The sequence below is a fragment of the Panulirus ornatus genome, chromosome 5, assembly GCF_036320965.1.
Source record: "Panulirus ornatus isolate Po-2019 chromosome 5, ASM3632096v1, whole genome shotgun sequence".
Classification (NCBI taxonomy): Eukaryota; Metazoa; Arthropoda; class Malacostraca; order Decapoda; family Palinuridae; genus Panulirus; species Panulirus ornatus.
In genome coordinates this window covers 4816912-4839799 of record NC_092228.1, presented here as the reverse complement: position 1 = coordinate 4839799, position 22888 = coordinate 4816912, and the positions used below count along the sequence as shown (strand labels likewise).

Genomic DNA, 22888 nt, shown 5'->3' with positions numbered 1-22888 from the left:
TGCACACAGCTGCAGAAAGTGTGGTGGGCGTGGTGATGAATGGTGTGGGTGTGATGATGAATGGTGTGGGCGTGGTGATGAATGCTGTGGGCATGGTGATGACTGCTGTGGGCGTGGGTGATGATTACTGCAGATGTGGGGATGGATCTGTTTACTGCAGCTCCGAGGGCGAGCCAAGATAGGTCGACGGTAAACCAAAACAGACTGACTGTAAACCAAAAACAGGTCGACCGTAAACCAAAGACATGTCGACAGTAAACGAAGAACAGGTCGACCGTAAAAAGAGGCAGTTCAAACCAGAAGTCAAAACATGAAGACGGTATACCTTGAAGGGTCGACTGTAAACCAAGACACGTCGATAGTAAACCAATATTTGGATACTGCCACTGGGCTGTGATTTGCTAATGTAATTATTGGGTAATGTCACTGACGTGCCTTTCGGTAATGTCATCAACCTGTGACTGGGTAGCGTTACCGGCCTGTGATTAGGTAGCGTTACCGATCTGTGATTGGATAATGTCACTGGACTATGATTGCGCGACGAACATGGGACACTGTCACTGGCGTGTGTTTGGGCAAAACCACTACGACAGTGACATTGGTACGGGAATCAGTGTGTGCTATGACTAGAATCACGTCCCTGCCATTTGGTTACCACGGTTAGGTATCATCACGGTCTTGTGATTGGGTAATGCATCAGGGGATTGGGTAGTGTCACCGATATGTGACCAGGTATGGCTTCAGTGACTGGGAAGTGGTTCACTGGCCTTTAAGTAGGTCACTACACTATTTTCAACCCTAGGGGATTGGTCCCCACTCCTTCCCCTAACAAGTGCTTGCTGTGTTGGCGGGATTCCCAAGCAAACTGGTGATTACCGGATTATAGTGTGCCGGATTTTGGACCACTTGATTCTGAGGACTACCGGATTAAGGAGGTATTAGCGTGTTCTCAGGTAGGATAATTAAGAAATTAAAACATAACACAGGAAATCTTCATAGTACACCACAGCATCATATCTCCATCTTTTTATCTTACGCTGATTGGATGATAATTCAGTCTTTGTTATTCTAAATGGACGAATCGTAAGTCATACCTACTTGACAGCAAAGTGCGCGTCTTAGGCTAAGCAGACAACTGTCCTACCCGGGCCAGGCCGAAATAAACTTATGTATATAGGTCATGGCAGATATCTACCAGTGTTCTGGCACCGCAATCGAGCCGGGACAGGTACTGTGGTTATGAGAGAGAGAGAGAGAGAGAGAGAGAGAGAGAGAGAGAGAGAGAGAGAGAGAGAGAGAGAGAGAGAGAGAGAGAGAGAGAGAGAGAGAGAGAGAGAGAGAGAGAGAGAGAGAGAGAGAGAGAGAGAGAGATCCACTATTAAATATGCTCTCTCCCACATTCCTGGAAACACGAGCTTTACTTAAGAGAAGACTAAGAGACCCTCAAGTATCTCCACCACTCCCGTTGACAGTTAATGAAGAACAGACCAACGGCGACTAAAGTCGGCCAGCCTGGTCAGCGGCCCCACAAGCCAAAGACATTTCCGCTGCACGGCGCCGCGCGCTTCGAATTCTGGCAAATGTCCCGCCAGAATTTGCCGCGAATTCTTCCGCATTTTAAGTCAAGACATGTAAACAAACCAAGCTACATTAGCCATTCATCGAAAATACAACGATTATCAATCTACTGCTGAGCTATATGATGAAGTGATATGCAGGCATGGACATCTCTAATTTGTTAACAGTTGATCTACAGAGGTTAAACGACGTGGCACTGAACCAGGGAACTCCGCCTGGGTTAACGAGAGATTACCGCTACTACGCACTTGCAAGTCCTGGGTACAGGCTCGCTAAACACACTCAGGGAAGACAATCAGGGGATAACCATTCAAAACACGCGGAGTGATATATTAAAAGACTAACCCCGGATATTTAGAAAGAATAAGAAAACGCGCACTGGACACGAAACATACATATATAGGAGACACACTTTAAACTTATAGGGTGTACAAGCACTGTTCGCCTTGAGAGAGAGTACTCTAGAAAGATCCAAGGCGCTCTTGAGACACCTAAGACACTCAGGGAACACCCAAGACACTCTAGACACTCAAAGACACCCAGCACAGTCAGAAGATACCGAGGGACACCTAAGACACCCTGGACACGCAGTAGACACCCCCAGACACTCAGGAAGCACCTAAGACACTCAGGACACATCAAAGACACTCAGGAGAAACCAAGATACTCAGGAGACATCCAGGACACTCAGGAGACACCTAGAATACTCAAGAGAAATCCAGGACACTCAGAATACACCCATGACACTCAGGAGCTACCAAGGACACTCAGGAGAGCACCAGAGACACTTGAGAGACACCTAAGACACTCAGGAGCTACCAAGGACACTCAGGAGAGCACACGAGACACTTGAGGGACATCTAAGACACTCAGGAGACACCTCAGGCACTCAGGAGGCACATAAGACACTCAGGACACATCAAGGACACTCAGGAGAAACCAAGATACTTAGGAGACATCCAGGACACCCAGAATACACCCAAGACACAGGAGCTACCAAGGATACTCAGGAGAACAGCAGAGACACTCAGGAGACACCCAGGCACCTCAGGAGATCCCCAGACATGTAAAACACATACACCGGATCTCCATGCATCTTACATATATAAAATTTCATAAAATGTGAAAACTGAAAGTTATAAAATTTCATTTCAATTATATCACAATAAGTCATGACCTGCAATGGGTAGATGTCAGTATTTTCTTCTCCCATCATCAAGCAAAGAGGATGGTGAGTCTGTATGAAAAACTTTATGTAAAGATATCTTTATAAATCTCTCACAAGCAGCAGAAGTGAACTTTAATGGCAGAAAACAGAATGAGGTAATATTTTTTGAAGAAAGTCTTCAGTAGTTTCCAGAGATAACAAAAATCAATCATAAAGAAAATATCTTAAAAATATTCAAAAAGCCATACGGAATTCACAAGATACAATACCTGTAAGGTCTTTTTGACATTCTCAATGTCAGAATCATCTGTGGCAGAGTGATCGAGTTTTTCGTGAAGGCGCTGCTCCAAGCCGTCGAGGCAAGCTTCCAAACTTCCCACAGATATCTCATAATCTTGCCACTGGCTGATGAACGATGCCAAGGCCTCACGACGACTCTCCATGTTCTCTAAAGAAGTCTTCCATTCTCTAGTAATTTCTAGCAGCTGGTTACCAATGTTTACATGACTTGATCTGTTAGCCTGTTGGAGAAGTTCATTGGCCTTTTCCGTAAAATCATTTATATTGTAACTTTGATCATACAGACGCCGACGCTCTTCATCAATCCTCTGCAAGTTAACTCTTAATGCTGCTACACTAACGGCACTCTCATCTGTCAAGGTGTTGGCTTTGGCATCCTGTATTAGTTCTCTTACATTCTCGGTAATCTTATTATATTCTGATGCAAGCTGAACATTCTTTTCAAGCTGGGCCTTGTGATCTCTTGCAGATTTGGTTACATTATCCAAGTCCTTAGTTAGCTTTGAAAGTTCTTCTGTTAGCTCTTCTTGGTCTTCACTTGTCAAGGATGGAACAATTCTTTCTGCAATATTGCCTAACTGTTCAAGTGACTCACCAATCAGACCCTCACTTGAGAAATAAGCCAAATGATCTTCAAGGTCTGATCGCACATTCTCATAGTCAACCCCATCAACATCAACAATGCGCTTTTGGGCCTCATTAATCCAGTCATTAATTTTTGAGGTAAAATCTTCATAGTCTAAGCGAAGCATCTTTGCATCTTTCAGGTACTTGAGTCGAGATTCCAACTCGAGGGGGAATGTAGCCACAATCATATTCGCCTCAGACAATCTTTCTTGTAGGATATATGGAAGCCCACTCTCAGATTTGGCTCTTTCCTGGATGCTGCGAATTTTCTTGAGCTGCTCCTCTATATCACTGGTAAGTTCTTCATGAGCTTCAAGTTCTTCATCAGCACTCTCCACTTCTAAAGTAAGAAGTGGTCGAGTTTTCAGCTCAGATTCTTGCTCTAACAACCATTCCATGGTCATATTGAGCTCAACATGGATTCGTTTATGACTTTCAGCTGACAACTCATGTTCTGAGTGCCTTGTTTCCACCTCCCGACGAAGAGCACTTACGTTATTCTTGACTGACTGCAACTGTTCCATGATAGCATTATGATCCTCCACAGTTCCTTCCTCACTTATAATTGATCCCTTGTCCTGTGCAGATGTTAACTGGGCCTCGCATTCTTGGATTCTTGTTATTACTTCATTATATTTACGAATCTTGCCTGTCACTGTCTTTTCCGTTTGTTCAATGTCCTTTACAACAGTATTATAGCGGTTGGTAAACCCTACAATTTCACTGATGTGAGAAGCATATTGTTGTCTGACAAGAATGAGCTGCCGTATCCTTGTAATTTGTTTTTCCAGTACTTGGATAAGTTCTTGCTGTTGCTTTACCATATCACGCATCTCACCTACACTCACATCTGAGCCACTACGCATATCATCCAGGCTCTTCCTGAACTCATTAACTTTTCTCAGGGCTTCCTGATATGAGATGAGAAGATTCTGAGCATCTTCTACATTACGGCCAACTGGTCTATTAAGGGCCTTTATCTCCTTCTGAATGGATGAAAAATACTGAGTGCTCTGCACAATTCGTTCTGTGTTACGCCGCTGGAGGGTGATAGTGTTACGAACCTGTTCTATTTTGTCACTTATAGATGAGTTTACTCTAGATGTTTTATCCTGCAAGTCATGTACAATCTCACCCAAGCTGAACTTGTCTGCCTCAGGAAGATAAGGCAAGAGGTCTTCACAGAGGTTAGCAATGCTGGTTACCCGCTTATTTGCTGATTCCCTTTCATCTTCCATTGTTTCCAGTTTCTTGAGCTGCTCAGCAAGAACTTCAGCTGTGTTAAGGCTCTTAGTGTCTGTATGCAAAGTAACTTCAGCCTGGTGGAGCCATTTCTGAGCTATATCAACTTCTTTTTCAAAGTCACGTCTTGCTTCCAAAAGGTTAGAGAGGCGGTTAAGAGTTCCTGACATAGTCTGGCGAAGATTGTTCATTTTGTCATCCACCTCTGTTAAAATGTCATGTAACTTATCTTTCTCCTCTTCTGTACAGTCCTTGAACAATGCACTTCCTTGCCTCTTCACTCCAGCAACACTGGTTTCTGCATATTGCTTTAGCTCTGTGTCAAGTCGTTTATACTTTTCAACTACACGTTCTGCATTCTCAGACTTGAGTGGCAGAAGATCTGGACAGACCACTTCATCAGTCTTACCACTAATCCAAGCCCTTACTTGATCCAATGACTGCTCAAAACTGCGCCGCTCCTCATATGATACAATCATGTCATTCTTAATTTCCATGACAGTAGAATATAAAACTCCTTGCTCTTCTGCAGTCTTACTGAGTATGCTTTCTAATTTCTGCAATTCAGAATCTTCAATATCACCCTTGAGATTTTCAATGGCCTTTTCCAACTGTGTTAAGAGCATTCTCTTTGCAGACACCTCCTTTGAGAGATCCTGTAAAGTATTCACATAAAAATAATCAACAAGAGAATAAAACAGGAGCTAACAATTCAGCAGAACTAACAAATGGTATATATCCACAGGAGTACTCATCAAACTGAAGACAATAACATATTCAAACTTCTAGAAAGTATATATAAACACATGTACCTGAGTCTAGTGAGAAGTATAAGTAACAGACTAAAAAGGAGGGAAAACATCAAGGATTCTGCATGTAAGGTGGTGCTAATATGAAGAAATGAAGAGATGTACCATAATTATAGCCCTCTGAAAACACTTCCGTACAAGCCATCTAATATAAATCCCAAAACAATATTAATGACTAGATAAACTGTAAACAATAATGGCTCCAATTGTTTAATGCATGCAGTTTGCCAAAGGAAATGTATGTTTCAGGTGAAAATGGATTTGATTAACTAATGACCAATTGTCAGTGGGAGCGAAACTGCACTCAAGATCATAGATATCATACTTACATTAATCTCCAGGAGTTTAACTTCTGTGCTTTTGCTAGTGTAACCAAGAAGAGGCAGATCCCTCATGAACTCCATTTTCTCCCTAATCCATTTCTGCTGGTTGAGGATGTCATTTCTGGAGTCCTCATAGCCTTTTCGGGTCATTTCAATTACTTGCATCTTCTTACCAACACGTTTCTGGAGGTCTGAATATTTCTTCTCCACAGATCTCAGTTGTTCTTCAACTTGCTGAACATCTAAACTTGAGAGTTCAAGCATAACATCACCAGCTTTCACTTTGAGCTCTTCCAGTTGGATGCGAGCATCTTCAAACTGATTCCATAATTGCTGCACTTCAGCAGACTTCTTGGAAGAATCCAGATTATCACTCTTGTCACATTTTTCTAACTGTTTGATGATTGTGTCAAACCATCCATATACAAGTTGAAGTTTACTCCTGTATTCTTCAATTTGTTGAATGACAACTGTGCGAGAATCTATGAGATTGGTTACTTCTTCTTCCAACCGGTTCATTTGTTCACGGATGTCAGAATCTGCCATATCAGGAGCTAGGTTCATTTGTTTGATCTCTAGTTCATCCAGGATGCTCTGTTTCTCCATTATCTTGGAGCGAAGATCATTCATCTGGGAGATCTCCACTGTTGAAGCTTCAGAACGCAGTTTAGCAGGGCGACTCTTGAAATCTTGAACAATGATATGGTATTCCTCAATCCATTTTTTGATTGCATCATTTTGGCGCCCTAATTCCTCCAGTTCACTCACCGAGTTGCTTATTGTCGACACACGTGCTTGCACCTAAAGGAAGAAAACACAATACATTTATACAGAAGGGAGAGCATTATACTTAAATTACATCAAAGGGGAAGCAGTAAATTTATACTCAGGAATACATCAAACGAAATCAGTCAACATAGGAACATGTTGAGTTGAATCCAAAGTCTATGAACAATGTGATCATTCATTGCTACATACTGAATAGGTGCAAATACTCTTAAACTTTCAGTCACTGTGACCATACAATTAGCAGTCATCTGAATGCTATTAAGCATCGCACTTGCCTTATAATCCACTCAACATTTTTCCAGTACTTTTCTAATACATGCTCTTGAGGTATCTCAGACTTTCTTCACATGGCAAATGCCTTATATTTGGTATTTTATAAAAGTGGTGCACTATATTGGAAGTATATCTTATTCTCTAACTAAGAACCCAAAATACATTTGAATAGCAAAGGCTTGCATAATATCAATCAGAAAACCAGTATCCAGTGTTGAGTGTCGGGACATAGTTACTCTACCAGTGCAAGTCCTGGATTACTTAACAGTTTATCTTGTTGCTGTAACTTTCAGTAATTATGAGACTCAGATACTCCAGATGATACAAATTATGTAACATTTAGTTTCTGATATTACAATAATCTTTGAATTACAAACAAATTTTGGGAATGAGGCCTTGAAAGATAACAGGATTCTTTTAATAAGAAAAAACTACTACCTTAGCATCATCTATCCAATACTTAAGCTGCAAAAATACAAAAGATAAGCCTATGCCAGCACGATATGGCCAGAGCTGAGACAAGAAAGGGCAATTAGTTGACATGTCTAGGGAAAGTGGTTTTTGATGAATGCAAGTCTGTTAGGGTAGTATTTAAGACTGAGTTGGGAAGGCAACTGTTTAGTACCTGTCATGTCCTTTACTAGCATAATCACTACCTATATGTAATTAATGTACCTACTTGTACTGTATGGGGTAGGAGTTTTATATACTGTGCGTGTGGTTTGTAATGCTAAGATTATTGGAGGAAGGAAAAACTGTGAGTAGAAGTTACTGAAGTGTGAAGTATGGATAAGCTTTTCATCTTTGATTGGGGGTAGTGGTTAGATATGGAATAGTTTGGATGGAATGGGTCAAGTAATGTAACAAAGAACTTAGTGCTAAGTATGTAAAAGAACAAAAAATATTCATATATCCATATACATGTACATGATTCTGTAAGCAAGTATTAAATACTAGTTAACTAAAGAGTGTATTGTTGCAAAAATTTCAAAAACGTATGCTTTCTCTGTATATCATAATGTATGAGCAAGAATAAAAAACTGGTATCTTACGATTCAGATGTGTGTGATGACTGTTTACTTCTTTATGCTTTTTGGTATATATCATTAAAAGGATCTTTGGCGGTCATCAAAAAAATTTTGTAACTACACAATGTTAGTTTCTAAATTGTACATACAACAGTGAAATGCAGGTATCTGAAATGTATGTGGAACAAATGTCTATAGTATCAAAAGTAATCTTATCATCAGATCTTATAAAACAGCAGCTTACAGTTATTCTAAATACCACTCAATAAACAACTGTACTGAATCTTCTGCTTTATCCTGACCTGTTCAATGAGATCCTCTAGCTTTGCCCTGACAGCAAGTTCATCCTCTGGGATGGACTGTGAAATGACATCTTGTGGAGACCCTGGGCGGGAGATGGATGCTGTGGCAGCCTCGCATGCTTGCACAGCAAAAGCAAGCCGAGACTTCTCTCCCAGCAGTTTACTGTGCCATGACTTAAGGAAGAGATATGAGTGTTAAAATAATTCACTGTCACAAAAGCGACAATAAAAGCAAATGATTCTGTTAAATTCATTTAGATCAGTTTAAAAGCCTCACAGTATAATACACAACATTTTGTTGGAACCACTATTCTTTCAAACATACTCGTTTTTGCTCACCGAGATAACGTTCTCTACTTCCACACATTCTTCATCACTCCCAGAACCTTCACCCCTTCCCTCACACTGTGACTCACTTCCGCTTCCATGGTTCCATCCGCTGCCAAGTCCACTCCCAGATATCTACAACACTTTACTCCCTCCAATTTTTCTCCATTCACAATGACGTCCCAATTAACTTGTCCCTCAACCTTACTGAATCTAATAACCTTGCTCTTATTCATATTTACTCTCAACTTTCTCCTTTCACACACTTTTCCAAACTCAGTCACCAACCTCTGCAGTTTCTCACCTGCATCAGCTGCCAGAGCTGTATCATCAGTGAACAACAACTGACTCACTTCTCAGGCCCTCTCATCAACAACAGACTGCATACTTACCCCTCTCTACAAAACTCTTGCATTTACCTCCCTAACCACCTCATCCATAAACAAATTAAACAACCATGGGGACATCACACACCCTTGCCACAAACTGACATTCACTGGGAACCAATCACTCACCTCTCTCCCTACTTGTACACATGCCTTACATCATTGGAAAAACCTTTTCACTGCTTCTAGCAACTTACCTCCCACACCATATACTCTTAAAACCTTCCACAAAGCATCTCTATCAATCCTATCGTATGCCTTTTCCAGATCCATAAAAATTACCTTAAAATCCATCTGTTTTTCTAAGTATTTCTCACATAAATTCTTCAAAGCACACACCTGATCCACACATCCTCTACCACTTCTGAAACCACACTGTGCTTCCTATTTGATGCTCTGCACATGCCTTTACCCTCTCAATCAATATCCTCCCAAATAATTTCCCAGGAATACTCAATAAACCTATGCCTCTGTAGTTTGAACACTCAACTTTATCCCCTTTGCCTTTGTATACATTGGCACTATGCATTCATTCTGCCAATCCTCAGGCACTTCACCATGATCCATATATACACTGAATATCCTTACCAACCAATCAACAACACAGTCACCCCTTTTTTAATAAATTCCACTGCAATACCATCCAAACCCGCTGCCTTTCCGGCTTTCATCTTCTGCAAAGCTTTCACTACCTCTTCTTTGTTTACCAAACCATTCTCCCTGATCCTCTCACTTCACACACCACCCCGACCAAAACACCCTATATCTGCCACTCTATCCTCAAACACATTCAACAAACCTTCAAAATACTCACTCTACCTCCTTCTCACTTCATCACTACTTGATATTACCTCCCCACTTGCCCCCTTCACCGATGTTCCCATTTGTTCTCTTGTCTTATGCACGTTATCTACCTCCTTCCAAAACATCTTTTTTTTTTTTTTTCATACTATTCGCCATTTCCCGCGATAGCGAGTTAGCGTTAAGAACAGAGGACTGGGCCTTTGAGGGAATATCCTCACCTGGCCCTCGTCTCTGTTCCTTCTTTTGGAAAAAAAAAAAAAAAAAAAACGAGAGGGGAGGATTTCCAGCCCCCCGCTCCCTTCCCTTTTAGTCGCCTTCTACGACACGCAGGGAATACGTGGGAAGTATTCTTTCTCCCCTATCCCCAGGGAAAAACATCTTTTTATTCTCCCTAAAATTTAATGATACTCTCTAACCCCAACTCTCATTTGCCCTCTTTTTCACCTCTTGCACCTTTCTCTTGACCTCCTGCTGCTTTCTTTTATATATCTCCCTGTCATTTGCACTACTTCCCTGCAAGTATCATCCAAATGCCTCTCTCTTCTCTTTCACTAATGACCTTACTTCTTCCCACCACTTACTACCCTTTCTAATCTGCCCACCTCCCATCTTTCTCATGCCATATGCATTTTTTGCGCAAGCCATCACTGCTTCCCTAAATACATCCCATTCCTTACCCACTCCCCTCATGTCATTAGCTCTCACCTTTTGCCACTGAGAACAAATGACATGAATAAACTTGACTCACCCTTGTACACTCAAGATGATACTTGGCCTCTTCCATTGTTTGGATAGTTGTGTCATTCTCTTCAGCAATGATTGGCTCCCACTCCTCTAAATTCTTTTGGATAGATTCTAAGGTAGCTTCATATTCTTCAAACTTTGCCAATGATTCATTCAGCCGTTTTTGGATGTGGTTTGCTGTACCTAAGAGAGAATTATAACTCTCTTGAATGTTATGTAGCTGACGTTCAATCTTGTCTTGAATTGATGGCACAGATCCAATGTAACGATCAATCTGTTTGCGGCCTTTATTCTTCACCTCATCAAGAGTCTGCTGGTATTCAATTATATCTTCAAGTTCTTCATTGTGGCTCTCAATCTGTTCTTCAGTTTGCTCCCTGTTACAGATATACAAGGAATTTTCAGCCATGAGCTGGAAACTAGTCTGAAGGAGCCATTTCTCAGTTTCTTGCAGAGCTACTTGATATTCACTGAAGTCTGAGATCTCTTCTTCAAGTTTGGATATGATCTCATTACACTGATTATTGAGCCTCTCCCATTTAGACTCAGCTTCTTCCACTCGGTTGAGGATCTCATCATCAGATGCCTGTTCTGCAAACTCCTCTGCATCATCTAATAGAGTCTGGACTTCTTCTTGCTTCTCTTGGATCTGAAGCACAATGTTTTTGTAGCGCTCAAGGAAGGTCCTCATCTCTGCTACTTCACCACGAGAATCAGGTGTCTCTACCAGCAATTCCTCAACTTCCATGAGCCATGAGTCCAGCCTTGCTTGTGCCTCACTGAACTCTTCCCATCGATTCACAGCGCTCTGGATACAAGAAACATAAGATGCTTTGTTTGATTCTCGTTCAGATTAGTATGAAAATTTTCATATAAATCAACATAAGACAACTATGTAACAACACTATATTTCCACCATACAGTATCATGAAATATAACAATCAAGGCTAACCTTGAGTTTAGAGAGGGTTGAATTAAGAGAAATGTTCAAATGATCCCAATCACTACGGAGCTTTGTAAATTCATGTCTAATTTGGTCCTGTTGCTCAACTTGGCTGAGATTAAGGGCACGAGTGAAAGCCTCTGCTAGGACACCCAACAGATGCTGGCCTTCAGACAGTCGTGTAGAAACTAACTTCACAGTGTCCAGCTTATCCCTTACCTAAAATCATAAAGGTAACCAAGGATTCACAAAGGAATATATTGAAAAAATAATACTGATCAATCATCCCTGAAACTTAGTGCATTACTCTTTTAATTCAGACATGTGAAGTAGCTCTGAATAAGAAAATAGTGACCTAAATAAGTTTCTCAAGCAAACATGTCTTTCCTTCTACCTTTACCTATTTCTAAATCTCACTAGTTTTCTCTTCTCAAAATCTACAATTCAACCATAAAATAACCTAAAAATGTATCAAATAACTACATCTTCCACTCCATCCACATATTGAGCATTAAAAAATCAACTTCCCATGAGCTGGGGATGTTATATAAATGTTGCAGTTATTTTCCTTTGAAACAGCAATGATATATATACAAGCATCTGATTCACCCTTCTTAGTACAGTATGAAGCACTACTCCCATACCTAGAATAACTTTCCTTCACCTTACTTTTAGTAAGAAAGGAAACAAAGTAATTCAGTATAAACGACACTACCTTGTCTTATTTTGCCATTTACTTACCCCTGCTTCAGAACCAGTGTCATCCTGGCAATCATTGACAGTTCCTTGAGAACGTTCTAACCAATCTTCAAACTCTCCTTTGGCAGTCACAAATTCTGTATGGTCAGTTAAGGTCTTCTGGGCAATCACTACCAAGCTCTATCAATAATGGAGAGGGACATGTATAAGCAGAAAAACAGAAAAGAGATAAGGAAACAACAATTCTGAATTACAATTTGGGGACTGAAATGTGCAACAATGTTACACTGATAATCTATGACCACCAATCTAATCTAATATACCAAAATCTAAAAATATCAAATGATTTGAAAATCAATATATTTTTTCATGAAAAAAGTATATATATAATGGCCCAACCCACCCACATACACATGTATAAACAGAAATGCCCATACATACACATCTACATACCTATACATTTCAATGTATGCATACATATACATACAGAGACATACATACATACACATGTACATAATCATACTTGCTGCCTTCATCTATTCCCATTGCCAACCCGCCACACATGGAAAAACAGCACCCCCCAAAACTAACTTTCAAGGTCAATAAAATCATAGAATTATATACCTGTAAATTTGTGAGGACATTTGTGTATGTAGACTGAAGCTGAACAGTCATGTCCCTGATGGGTGTGTGAGCACTATAATCCATCAGAACTTCGCATCGGTCATTCAGCACTTCCAAGTGGACCTTCTTACCATTTGCCTCAACCAGAAGCTCCTGCAAAGAGTTCTTAATTTGGAGGAAAGAAAGTGGTCAGTCTTATCCTTCATTAAAAATCTATGATTAGGTGGATAGTTAGTAACAGATGGATGTTTGGTGATTGGTGTTAGGATGCTTGGAAAGACCAACCCATTAGAAAAAAATTACAGCATTTTTAAACCATGGAGATACTGTAAAATGTGAGGTTAAACTACATAGCTCTAGTGACCAGCTACTTTGTGCTTATGGAGCAATTGCAATGGAAACTGTACATAATTATACATGATTTTTAGCAGTGTCTTGGAAATAAACTTAAAATGATCAACAGCATTTTTTTTTATCAAATATGTTCCAACAACTATCCAAACTAGTATTCTAAACTCAAGCAGTCATTCTTTTAGGTACTCTGACCTACTTTATAAGGTCTATTATGCTTATCGCTCAGGCTGGTCACAGATATGCGTTTCTGGTTTGTTATCCAATACAGAAAATTCCATATAGGGGCTTGCTCATTTGTTGGATTTTTTCTAAGAATACGATAAACCAGTATCCATTACACTTTATCTGAATTACAAAAATATCATGGTTAAATGGGAACTCTAATTCTGTGGTTGGTCCATCCTAAAAGAGGGATGCGTGCAAAGTGCAGGAGAGGAAAGCATGTGCCTCAGTAAGAATGAACTAAGGAAGCGAAAAAAGAAGTTTAACTTTTAAAACTGGGTGGTTATGGGAGAGAAAATATATATAGCACAGAGAGCCCTGGAAACTTAAGAAGTTGTCAGAAAAAGATTGAGCTAACGTACAGTGGATGATCATGAAATCAAGGGAGCAAAATATCAAAAGATGAACAGATTTTGTAAGTCAAAATTAACTTAATCAATAGAAAAAAATCAGGGATATCATGAAAAAATTTCATATTCTATATTGAAAATCTTAGGGTACACTTTGGCATGGTTGACTGAGACAAACATCATAAAAACTTGCAATTAATAATGGCATAAAAACATATGCAAAACAAATACAAAAAACAAAGAACAGATTAAGAGCAGTACCTAACATATGGTACAATAAGCAAGATGGTTTTTCTCAAGCATGTCTTAGACATAATTTCAATCACAAAGCTACACACCTACTTAAGACGTGAGATGCTACTGCAACATTTAAGCGACAATACATATATCATTCATAGATTAAGTAACAGCTGGGACTATGGATGACGATTCAAAATTTGTTAAAAAAAATGTGGAGGAGGCCATTCTGGGAAAATTTAACATGAAAGTAAAAGAATAAGTAGGGATCAACAGCATATCACAGGAGGCTATGTGAGCTATAAGAAGGGGTTATATATATCGAGATAGAGAAAAAGGGATAAAGTGAACAAAAACTGTAACATTTCATGAGATGTTAGTAAAAGTAACTAAAAGTTGTCATTAATAGTGTCTACACTGCAATTACCAAATAAGTTCTTAACAAGCTACTAGCCTAATAAAATGACATACATAATTTATGCTGAACACACTCCTAGTCTACAAGATGACAGATCATCTATATACAGTGAAGCCAATACATTTAAGAAAAATAAAAGAATCTAAATAACTAATTACTAAACATATGATATAAGATCAATATCAAGATCTAACATAACAGAGCAGTGTAGACAGGAAGACTGGAGCATGTAAACTGTTGCCAACATACCTTCCATTTCTCAAGATCTTCAGGGGTGGGCTCCTCAGGTTCTTGTGCAACCTGCTTCTGAAATTCTGTCAGCCAGGCATTAAGATCTTTGTATGTCTCAGTAAACTCATCCCATGTCTGCAGACACTTCTCCATTGTGCGTCGAATATCAATGCTTGTCTGCTGAAGGGATTCCCACTCCATACGTAGGCTGTCTGCTTCATTTCGGAGAGTATCCTGACCTTCTTCACTTGTGGAATTCCGTATTGATTTATTGAGTTCAATGGCTTTATCAATAAGTTCTTCACCCTCAGAAAGCTCTTCTGCAATATCCTCTTGCTGTTGCTGTTTCTCTATTACCTCCTCCTTTTCCCCATGGCTGTCAGCATACTGCTGTATTGTTATGCGAGTCTTTCTCAACCAGTCATTAGACTCAACAGTTGCAATATGGTAGGCTTCATGATCTTTAACATACACCTCGAGGGTCTTAATGTTGTCCATAACTATTTTCTTTATGGAATCATATTTATTGAGACACTCATCTACCTCTTCCTGAGAATATCCTTCATCATTTCTTTTTACTGCAAGACGCTCCACCATGTCAAAGTGAGCAGCAATATCACGCAAAAGGATGCGGTACTTCTCAAGGGCAGCACGCTTTTCACTTAATTCACTGAAAAGCACTCCCTGTTCACAAGCCTTGGTGTTGAGTTCTTCCAACCACTCAACTACAGTATTACACATCTTGTCAGTCTCTTCTCGTCGAGAGAGTTTGGAGCTAAGTGTTTGGTGCATGCTATAGATGTCAGACATTAGTTTCTCAAACTCTTTGCGTACATTTTCAGTGTCATCCTGAATTCTGGCAGCACCTATCTGCTCTGTGTTCAAAATGACACGTTCCTTAAGTTCAAGAACATACCTTAGTTTGTGCTGGCCCTGTTCTAAAGTGTTCTTGATGGTCTTCACTCCAGCTAAGTTTTCATTGAGGTCTTCCACAGAGTTGGTATCACCAGAAAATTCATTAAGTTTCTTGCGAGTGCGCTCAATCCAATCATTGCATTCACTGTACAGTTGATTGTGCTGCTGATGCTCTTGGAAATGCATTTCCAAGCGGCGCATCACCTCCTTGGCAAGTGATAGCAGTGTGTTGTATTTTGTAGTCAACTGAGTGACAGCATTACTCACACGTGAATCAGCACATGTCTCAAGCAAGAGCTGTGCACGCATGTTGAGCAGATCAAGGGTTTTCTGCCAATCAAATATCATTTGTAGTGTGGCTTGGAATTCCTCTAGTACTGCTCGCTTCTCCTGGACAGTATTTTGTAATTTATTATAACTCTGTACTTTACCATCCATTTTGTCCAGCCATTCTTCACACTCTCTGAATTTGTCTTCATACTCAGTCCATTTGACAATGCCCATTTCAAGAAGGTTCTTTGTCTTTCCAACCTGACCCCTGAAATTCAAAGAAATTATAATCAGAGAATGGATTAAAGTTTCAAAGATAATCTAATACTATGGGATGTCTCTGCAACTACTAGGCAACTGAAGATATAAGCATAGTATCAGACATTATAATACTTTTAATACCTTATATCAGAATGCATGTGCATATAAGTGAAAACAATATGAAAACCATTTGATATTAATACTTACAGGAAGTTATCAAATTCATCTTGCAAGAATGCAACTTCTTCTTCTATGACCTCCCTATCTTCATCATCTGCCAAATTGCATGCTCTTTCTGCTAGAGCAAAGGCCTTATCCAACTTCTTCTGACCTTCTTCTTGCTCATTCTGAAGTAGTTTGAGTATTGTTGCTTTACCACTAATTGTATCTTTATCACCAGTCGGCTCAGCACATTTGGCCATTCTCTCTTTTGCAGCCCTAAGCCAGTGCATGAATTCATTGCCTGCATCTACAAATTCTTGATGGTGATCAACCATATCTTTCTGTTTCTCAAGCAGTTCCTTAGCCTGTTTGCTGAGATTGTGATATTTACTCGAAATTTCTGATGCATTATTCTTTACCTGACTTGCTTGGCTTTCTGTTGCTTTGCATGTAACAGACTCAATCATCGGTTCAAATGACACAATGTCTTGCACAATACTGTTAGTTCGACGCAGATTAGCTTTACGTTCTCCAATACTTAAGGAAGAAATTCGATGAGAGAGACCAGAACCCCTTTTGCTGGAGGAGGCCATCGCAGTAGTGAGTTGTTGGAGCTTAGCTTCCCTCTCACTAATCCACTGCTGCATATTGGTATAGGATGCACTCATGTCAGCCCACTGAAGAAGGTTAGTTTCTAATGACACTTTAGCATTGGACAATTTCTTGATGAGTTTGTCCCAGTCACTTTGCAGTTCTTCAAGAGACTCATTGATTATATCACGACCATCTGAACGAGTATTACGTAGCACCTTTTCACCCCAATTTACAGCTTGATGAACTAAAGCCTGTCCTTCCTCTTGCTTTCTCATCAGGGACTGAATCATTTCCAAGTGTTGCTCAATGCTTTCCTTTCCAGAATCAGGAGACATATCTAAGCAGTCCCTAACAACCATTCTAGCATTATCAATCCATTCTCTGGCTTTATTCAGGTAACTTTCGTATTGGCGGTGTTGGTCAAAGCAAGCCTCCACCTTTCTCAAGACATCTTTGGCCATGTTAATCAAAACTTGGTAACGAGAGTTTAGGTGCCGCATCTGGTTTTGAACAAATGAGTCAAGATGAGTTTCTTGCAGTGTTTGAGACAGTTCATTTAACTTTTTCAGTTGAGCCTGATGCTTTCCTAGGCTCTCAAGCAGGTCCTGCAATGAAAAAAAGTTATTCAAAATGTATAAAAATAATCATCACTATCAGTCAAAACATGAATATGACAGATTTCAGGGTTACATAATCACCTAATTTTTCTTGAGCACAATCAAATTCAATTTTCTGCACCAACCCAGAAAAAAATCAATTTGGGCCCTTTGGCTTTTCTGTACTTTAAATGATTTTACTTTGGTAAATCTTTCTTTTTGATGTTACTCTATCAAGGTGTGTAGGGCACGGTTGTGGATAAGGGGCTGTGGTTTCACTGCATTGTACAAGGCAACCAGGAGGATGGATATGAACGAATGGGGTCTTCTTTCGTCTGCTTCCAGTGCACACACAAAGTAAAGTGGAGCAACTTGGTATGCAGGGGATGATGTACTGTCAATGGGCTGAACCAAGGCATATAAAGTGGTCAAGGTAACCAAGGAATGGTCTGTGGGACTGGATTTGGATGATGGGCTCTGGTTTGGATGAAGTATAAATGACAGCTTGAGAGAGGATGTGAGCAAATGAGGCCACTGTTATTCTGTTCTTGACACTATCTCAAAAGTGGGAAACAGCAAACAAATATTGAAAAGTATGTGATAAAATAAAACAAACAGCAAACAAGTACTGAAAATTATGTGATAAAATATAACAACCATTTACAAGCAAATCCTTAAAATAAAAGAAGTATAATCAAAACTATCATAAATTTGCACTGCCTTTAATAAATCACGAGCCAGTCTTCACCATACACTGCCATCTGGGTTCACCTTGCACTTCAATGTCATCCCAAGATTTATGAGTGCCAAATTTGAAATAAAAAGAGTGCAGAGAAGTTGGGACTTACAGCAAAATGTAAAATGGCTGAAATTCAAACTCACAGTGAAAGGGTTCAAGAGAACATTGTGAATATAATCATATTCAGATAGGTAACTGATGGAATCTTTTGAATATTATCATTTCAATTTTTGCAGAGTCTAGATTTTAATGTATCTTACATATCTCCAGCATTTAGAACAGAAATAACAAAATATCAAAAGGGGGTGACCACAGCAAAGGAATATCTATAACTGGTGAACTCCAGAGCCACTTCTTAAGTTCACCATTGTCAAACATATATAATTTGATATTTCTCCTACAATTCATGCAACAGTATTTTGTTTTCTAGAGATGATCCTCTTGGCTATAAAAAAAATCACTGTCAAAGTGTATCTATTCTATCTACATCTCTGACACCTGTTCCAATTGAAACTCCCTCAAAAGGGGTGGCCATGGCAATAGTCTCCATACTTAAGTAAACTCAAGTGCTGCTTTTTAGCCTTTAGAGCCTCACCCTTAACAGGCCATTGGCAGAGGGAAACTCTAGCACAGTGTTCTATCTAATGCTCCAACCTACAACTCTATCCAATGTTTCTTTCTACTCAATGTTACTGCTTAAAGTTTCGTACCTGCTACCCATATCTACTGTTCCCATCATTTTGCCAAAAGGCAGGCCTAACACATAGTGCTCACTGCTGGAAAATCTAGAGTTATGAAGAATTAGCTGTGTGAGTTAAGTGTTGTCAAGAGTTGCATACAACAAGGAATGCTTTTGGACAGAATGCCAGTGGTCCAAGTGTAAGTGAGGCAAAAAGAAAGGACAGCTAACTGGGTGAGATGAGTGCAATTTGACAACAACTGAAGTGCTGGCTCACTAAGCAGCTGTCTCTAATCCTCCCAATACCCAAGTGGGTAGTACTGGTAACATACCTCCCTGGTTGTTGGCTGCCTACCAACTACTCATTTAGATATGTGAAAATATCAAGAAAATTCTTTATATTATGAAACAAAAACAAAAGGCAAAATGGAGATTAATGAACAGGAGTAATGTAACTACCTTGACATTATTGACTTGCTGTGTTTTCTCCCCAATGCTAGCATACAGCATAGTCTTGTATGCCTTCATGTCAGCATCTGCCTTTTGTAGCCAATCAGAGAGTTTTTCATACTCATCTTTGTAGTTACGCCACTGCACCACTGTCTTTTCAAGGTTCTCTTTCTGCCTTGAAATGTCTTGGAATAGCTCTTCAAAGCTTTCTTTCACAGCTCGCATCTCCTTCTTGTAATTCTCTTGCCCTGAAGGTGATGTGGAATGGAGGAATACCTCACCTCGGTGAAGAAGCTGATCCACCAATATCTGCCCCTGAGCCTGTCGTGTTGAAAGTGTGTCTAAAGCTTGAACAGCTGTTTCAATAGAAAGTCTGTCACCAAGATTCTTCTGTTTGAGGGCTGGGATCTTATCACGTGTCCTGTTGACAAAGGCATGGAGATCATCGTAAGCTTCTTTGTAGTGTCGATGATCACGATATTGAGTTTCTCTCTCTGCCCGCAAGGTTTTGATGCGATCAGAGAGATTTTCAAATTGTTTAAGTATGTTCTGGGCCTGTGATGCTGCTTGTGCTTGCTGTCCACTTGCCAGCATCTCAGAGGCTTTTACCTTCAGGCTGTCCACTTCATATTTCTCACAACGAAGCTTTTCTTCTAGGCTCTGAAATGAGCAATTATGTATAGTATATAAGTTTTATCAAAAAATAGTTTAACATAAATCATGTCAAGAATTTTTGTAACTTAACAATAGAAACTAAATATATTTTTCAAAGACTTCAGTCATGGACAAAAATTCTCATGGAAACCAGGTTTTGAATAGAATAAGACAAAAAAGATATGAAAAATGGAAAACCATTATCTGAGAGTTTTCCAGGTGCTGAAAAAACTTGTTCTCCCAGTGCAACTACCCCACTATGGTTCTTAATCAACTATGTTACAAATTTGCCAGGATCATTCTGACTACTGTCATACTATTAATGTTTATTCTTTCAGTGCTAACAGAAAATCATTACTCTTTTAGAGTCCGCCTCCTCCATTGTTATAGGAGCTAATTTTCAGGCATATCCCATAATGAAGCACCATCATTAAAATCTCACTCAAGTGGCATTTAGGACTTCAGATAGCAGTAATGAAAAAATAGTTTTATCCTTGCTATTATATTTCCCAAATTTACAAAGGCCTGCAAAACTCTGAATAATTAGATACTCAGGCTAAAATTCCCCACATCTTCTTTACACATGTGCTATACTCATTGCCCTAAATCTTTTTATTACTAATGTTTTGGTGATATTTCTATTTGCAGCAACATCTTATATCATGGGGCTCTGGAGATGTAAGAACTCCATAGCTTAAGTTACTGGGTGCCTTTGAAATGTACTCTAATCTCTAGATCTCTAGGTAAATGAAAATGTGATTATAGCAGTGCATCAATCTTAAGCATCATTTTTTGAGTATTTAGGCATCTTTGAATCATTATAACTTCATAGTTTATGTTTCCATTTTATTCTTTCTGTTTTTGAATATCTTCTTAGTACATTCATCATCACAACACCGAGTACCAGATACATCTAGACTGGGCTTATTTCTGGATACCCAGGGTGAGTCAACAGGGGATGTAATACCACTCCTTGTGCCAGTACGAATATTCAAAATGCTTTTCCAGTAAGTTTTCATGGTTATTGCTCAAGTGCTTTGATTTAGATAAAACACAGTTAGCCATAAATGGAGTGAGATAATCAAAATCTGAGAAATTTTACATAAGATGATTTGTACTGCAATTAACTCTGAAAATGCAAGACTATAAAATATATATATATATATATATATATATATATATATATATATATATATATATATATATATATATATATATAAATATATATATATATATATATATATATATATATAAATATATATATATATATATATATATGGGAAACAGAAGAAGGAGTCACGCGGGGAGTGCTCATCCTCCTCGAAGGCTCAGAGTGGGGTGCCTATATGTGTGTGGATGTAACCAAGATGTGAAAAAAGGAGAGATAGGTCGTATGTTTGAGGAAAGGAACCTGGATGTTTTGGCTCTGAGTGAAACAAAGCTCAAGGGTAAAGGGGAAGAGTGGTTTGGGAATGTCTGGGGAGTAAAGTCAGGGGTTAGTGAGAGGACAAGAGCAAGGGAAGGAGTAGCAATACTCCTGAAACAGGAGTTGTGGGAGTATGTGATAGAGTGTAAGAAAGTAAATTCTCGATTAATATGGGTAAAACTGAAAGTTGATGGAGTGAGGTGGGTGATTATTGGTGCATATGCACCTGGGCATGAGAAGAAAGATCAAGAGAGGCAAGTGTTTTGGGAGCAGCTGAATGAGTGTATTAGTGGTTTTGATGCACGAGACCGGATCATAGTGATGGGTGATTTGAATGCAAAGGTGAGTAATGTGGCAGTTGAGGGAATAATTGGTATACATGGGGTGTTCAGTGTTGTAAATGGAAATGGTGAAGAGCTTGTAGATTTATGTGATGAAAAAGGACTGATGATTGGGAATACCTGGTTTAAAAAGCGAGATATACATAAGTATACTTATGTAAGTAGGAGAGATGGCCAGAGAGCGTTATTGGATTACGTGTTAATTGACAGGCGTGCGAAAGAGAGACTTTTGGATGTTAATGTGCTGAGAGGTGCAACTGGAGGGATGTCTGATCATTATCTTGTGGAGGCTAAGGTGAAGATTTGTATGGGTTTTCAGAAAAGAAGAGTGAATGTTGGGGTGAAGAGGGTGGTGAGAGTAAGTGAGCTTTAGAAAGAGACCTGTGTGAGGAAGTACCAGGAGAGACTGAGTACAGAATGGAAAAAGGTGAGAACAATGGAAGTAAGGGGAGTGGGGGAGGAATGGGATGTATTTAGGGAATCAGTGATGGATTGCGCAAAAGATGCTTGTGGCATGAGAAGAGTGGGAGGTGGGTTGATTAGAAAGGGTAGTGAGTGGTGGGATGAAGAAGTAAGAGTATTAGTGAAAGAGAAGAGAGAGGCATTTGGACGATTTTTGCAGGGAAAAAATGCAATTGAGTGGGAGATGTATAAAAGAAAGAGACAGGAGGTCAAGAGAAAGGTGCAAGAGGTGAAAAAAAGGGCAAATGAGAGTTGGGGCGAGAGAGTATCATTAAATTTTAGGGAGAATAAAAAGATGTTCTGGAAGGAGGTAAATAAAGTGCGTAAGACAAGGGAGCAAATGGGAACTTCAGTGAAGGGCGCAAATGGGGAGGTGAAAACAAGTAGTGGTGATGTGAGAAGGAGATGGAGTGAGTATTTTGAAGGTTTGTTGAATGTGTTTGATGATAGAGTGGCAGATATAGGGTGTTTTGGTCGAGGTGGTGTGCAAAGTGAGAGGGTTAGGGAAAATGATTTGGGAAACAGAGAAGAGGTAGTGAAAGCTTTGCGGAAGATGAAAGC

The 22888-nt window shown here is 39.5% G+C and overlaps 1 protein-coding gene across 1 annotated transcript in view; it reads right to left on the bottom strand.

Annotated features, from left to right (window-relative positions):
* The window catches only part of LOC139747586 (uncharacterized), a 333338-nt gene that overhangs the window by 197209 nt on the left and 113241 nt on the right, over positions 1-22888 (bottom strand). The window contains exons 36-45 of the mRNA XM_071660031.1: positions 19454-20104; positions 16432-17585; positions 14797-16231; positions 12967-13131; positions 12385-12522; positions 11653-11862; positions 10705-11508; positions 8440-8613; positions 6054-6848; positions 3016-5571 (exon numbers count right to left, since the gene is read on the bottom strand). Of these exons, the coding sequence (XP_071516132.1) occupies positions 3016-5571; positions 6054-6848; positions 8440-8613; positions 10705-11508; positions 11653-11862; positions 12385-12522; positions 12967-13131; positions 14797-16231; positions 16432-17585; positions 19454-20104 (8082 nt within the window). The remainder of the gene's footprint in view (positions 1-3015; positions 5572-6053; positions 6849-8439; positions 8614-10704; positions 11509-11652; positions 11863-12384; positions 12523-12966; positions 13132-14796; positions 16232-16431; positions 17586-19453; positions 20105-22888) is intronic.